Source organism: Nicotiana sylvestris, chromosome 12 (assembly GCF_000393655.2).
Source record: "Nicotiana sylvestris chromosome 12, ASM39365v2, whole genome shotgun sequence".
Taxonomy (NCBI): domain Eukaryota; kingdom Viridiplantae; phylum Streptophyta; class Magnoliopsida; order Solanales; family Solanaceae; genus Nicotiana; species Nicotiana sylvestris.
In genome coordinates this window covers 167,114,339-167,117,295 of record NC_091068.1, presented here as the reverse complement: position 1 = coordinate 167,117,295, position 2,957 = coordinate 167,114,339, and the positions used below count along the sequence as shown (strand labels likewise).

The 2,957-nt window shown below is 39.9% G+C and overlaps 1 protein-coding gene across 1 annotated transcript; it reads left to right on the top strand.

Moving 5' to 3' along the window:
• Positions 1 to 719: 719 nt before the first annotated feature.
• LOC138884081 (uncharacterized) lies at positions 720 to 2,050 on the top strand. The gene is made up of 3 exons (XM_070164824.1): positions 720 to 819; positions 1,542 to 1,741; positions 1,880 to 2,050. Exons 1-3 carry the CDS (start codon positions 720 to 722, stop codon positions 2,048 to 2,050), a joined length of 471 nt encoding a protein of 156 aa, XP_070020925.1.
• Positions 2,051 to 2,957: the final 907 nt, after the last annotated feature.

The window sequence follows — 2,957 nt, the reverse complement described above, 5'->3', positions numbered from 1 at the left end:
GTTTAGATCTGAGCCGTTGGATCAGATGATCTCAACGGCTTGGATCTGATGGTGAGGGGTGAGACGAGGTCGTTTGGGTTTAAGTGATGGGTTGGGTTGGACCGGCTAAACAGGTCGGGTTACGGGTGCTGAGGTGGACCGTTGGATGGGTGTGTTTGAACGGCTCAGATCAGACGCATGATGCGGCGTCGTTTCGGGAGGTGGTCAGGGCAGGCCTAGTCTGGGCTGGACTTGTGCTGGTTTGGGCCTATTTTTGTTTTATTTCTTGGGCCCAAACTGATTTTCATTCACTTTTTTTTATTTTGTTTTCTAATTTTTGAAATACAACTAAATTAAAAATGAATTTGAAATACCCATTAATCAATACTTAACACAATTATTCACACACACATATATATATATATATATAAAAACTTTTAAATGGTTAAATTACAATCTAGAAATGCATACATATTTTTTGTATTTTGTTTGATGATGATTAAATGCAAAATGGACAGACCCACAAATGACTAACAACACATGTCACGGAAAACTCAAAAAATTGTACAGCGAAGTCATTTGTCACTATTTTTATTTTCTTTTGGAGCGATTGTCCGTGAAGCAAAAATCACGTGCTTACAATGACTAAGCAAGTATATAAGGTTTGTATAATAGTAGTTCATGGTCGATCTACCGTAGTAGACCTAATTGAGTTAGATATGGTAGAATTTGATTTTATAATGGGTATAGACTGGTTGGCTTCTTGTCATGCCAACGTTGATTGTAGATCAAAGATAGTCCGATTTCAGTTTCCAAGGGAGCCTATTTTGGAGTGGAAAGGTAATACGGCGTCGCCGAGAGGTAGATTTATTTCCTATCTCAAGGCAAGGAAGATGATCAATAAGGGCTGTATTTATCACTTAGTTCGGGTTCAGGATATGGAAGTAGAGTCACCAACCATTCAGTCCATCCTAGTGGTTCATGAGTTTCCCGATGTTTTTCCCGATGAACTTTCGGGTCTCCCGCCAGAGTGAGAAATTGAGTTTGCTATTGACCTACTACCAGATACTTACCCAATATCTATTCCTCTGTATAGAATGGCCCCCGTAAAGCTGAAAGAGTTGAAAGAAAAACTAAAGGACTTGCTTGAGAAAGGCTTTATCAGACCTAGCACATCACCATGTGGAGCACCTGTGTTATTTGTGAGGAAGAAAGATGGTTCCTTACGAATGTGTATTGATTATATATAGTTGAATAAGGTGACGATCAAGAATAAGTACCCGCTCCCGAGGATTGACAATTTATTTGATCAGTTGCAAGGTGCCAAGTATTTTTCAAAAATAGACTTAAGGTCCGGGTACCATCAGGTAAGGGTTAAGGAGGAAGATATTCCGAAGATAACATTTAGAACCAGATACGGGCACTTCGAGTTTTGTGTTATGTCGTCAGTTTGACCAATGTCCCAGCAGTATTTATAGATTTGATGAACTGTGTGTTTAGGCCTTTTTTAGATTTGTTCGTAATTATATTTATTGACGATATATTGGTGTATTCTCGTTCAGAGGCTGAGCATGCTGATCATCTGCATACTGTGCTCAGAGTTCTACAAGAAGGGAAGTTGTATGTAAATTTTTCTAAATGTGAATTCTGGTTGAACTATATAGCTTTCCTTGGGCATGTCATTTCAGGTGAAGGAATTCGGGTGGATACACAAAAGATTGAGGCAGTAAAAACTTGGACTAGACCCACAACACCGATAGAGGTTCGTAACTTTCTTGGTTTGGCAGGTTATTACAGGAGATTTGTAGAGGGATTTTCTTCCCTTTCAGCACCTTTGACAAAGTTTACTCAGAAGGGAGCAAAGTTTCAATAGACTGATGTTTGCGAATGGAGTTTCCAGGCATTAAAGGACAGATTAACGTCAGCACTAGTTCTAAATCTTCCAGAAGGGACCGATGGTTACGTTATCTATTGTGACACTTCGGGAATTGGGTTGGGTTGTGCGCTGATGCAGTATGGTAAGGTTTTTGTGAGGCGTTGGGTTGGGTTGTGTGCTGATGCAGCATGGTAAGGTTGTGGCTTATGCTTCTAGACAACTAAGAAAGCACAAGAAGAACTACCCGACCCACGATTTAGAGTTAGTCGCGGTGATTCATGCACTAAAGATGTGGAGGCACTACTTTTATGACATTCATGTTGATATCTATACGGATCATAAGAGCCTTCCGTATATCTTCAAGCAAAAGAAATTGAATCTACTTCAAAGGAGATGGTTGGAGCTACTTAAAGACTATGACGTTGATATTTTATACCATCTGGGGAAGGCGAACGTAGTAGCTGACGCCCTCAGCCGTAGATCTATGGGTAGCATGTCGTATTACAACCAGAAAATAGGGGAATAGCCTATGAGGTTCATCAGCTAGCTAGTCTTGGAGTTCGGTTACTGGACTCAGGTGATATTAGAATTACTATTCAGGATACGACAACATCCTCTTTAGTAACTGAAGTAAAGGAATGCCAGTACGGGGATCCTGTGTTAGTTCATTATAGGGATACCATTATTCATAAGGAGAAGACATTGTTTGAAATTATAGAAGATGGAGTCCTTATATATCAAGGGCGATTATGTGTGCCTAATGTTGTAGGGCTGCGTCGGCAGGTTATGGAGAAATTCACTATTCTTATTATTCTATCCATACAGGAGTAACAAAGATGTATCATGATATCAGGGAAGTATATTGGTGGGATGGAATATAAAAAGGATATAGAAAAATTTATTACTCAGTGTCCTAACTGTCAGCAGGTTAAGATTGAGCATCAAAAACCCGGTAGGTTATTGCAAGCTATGGAGATTCCAACTTGGAAATGGGAAGTAATCAATATGGACTTCATCGTAGGCTTACCTCGTACCCATCATAAGTTCGATTCGATATGGGTGGTTGTTGATAGGCTTACAAAGTCAGCCCATTTTCTGCCCG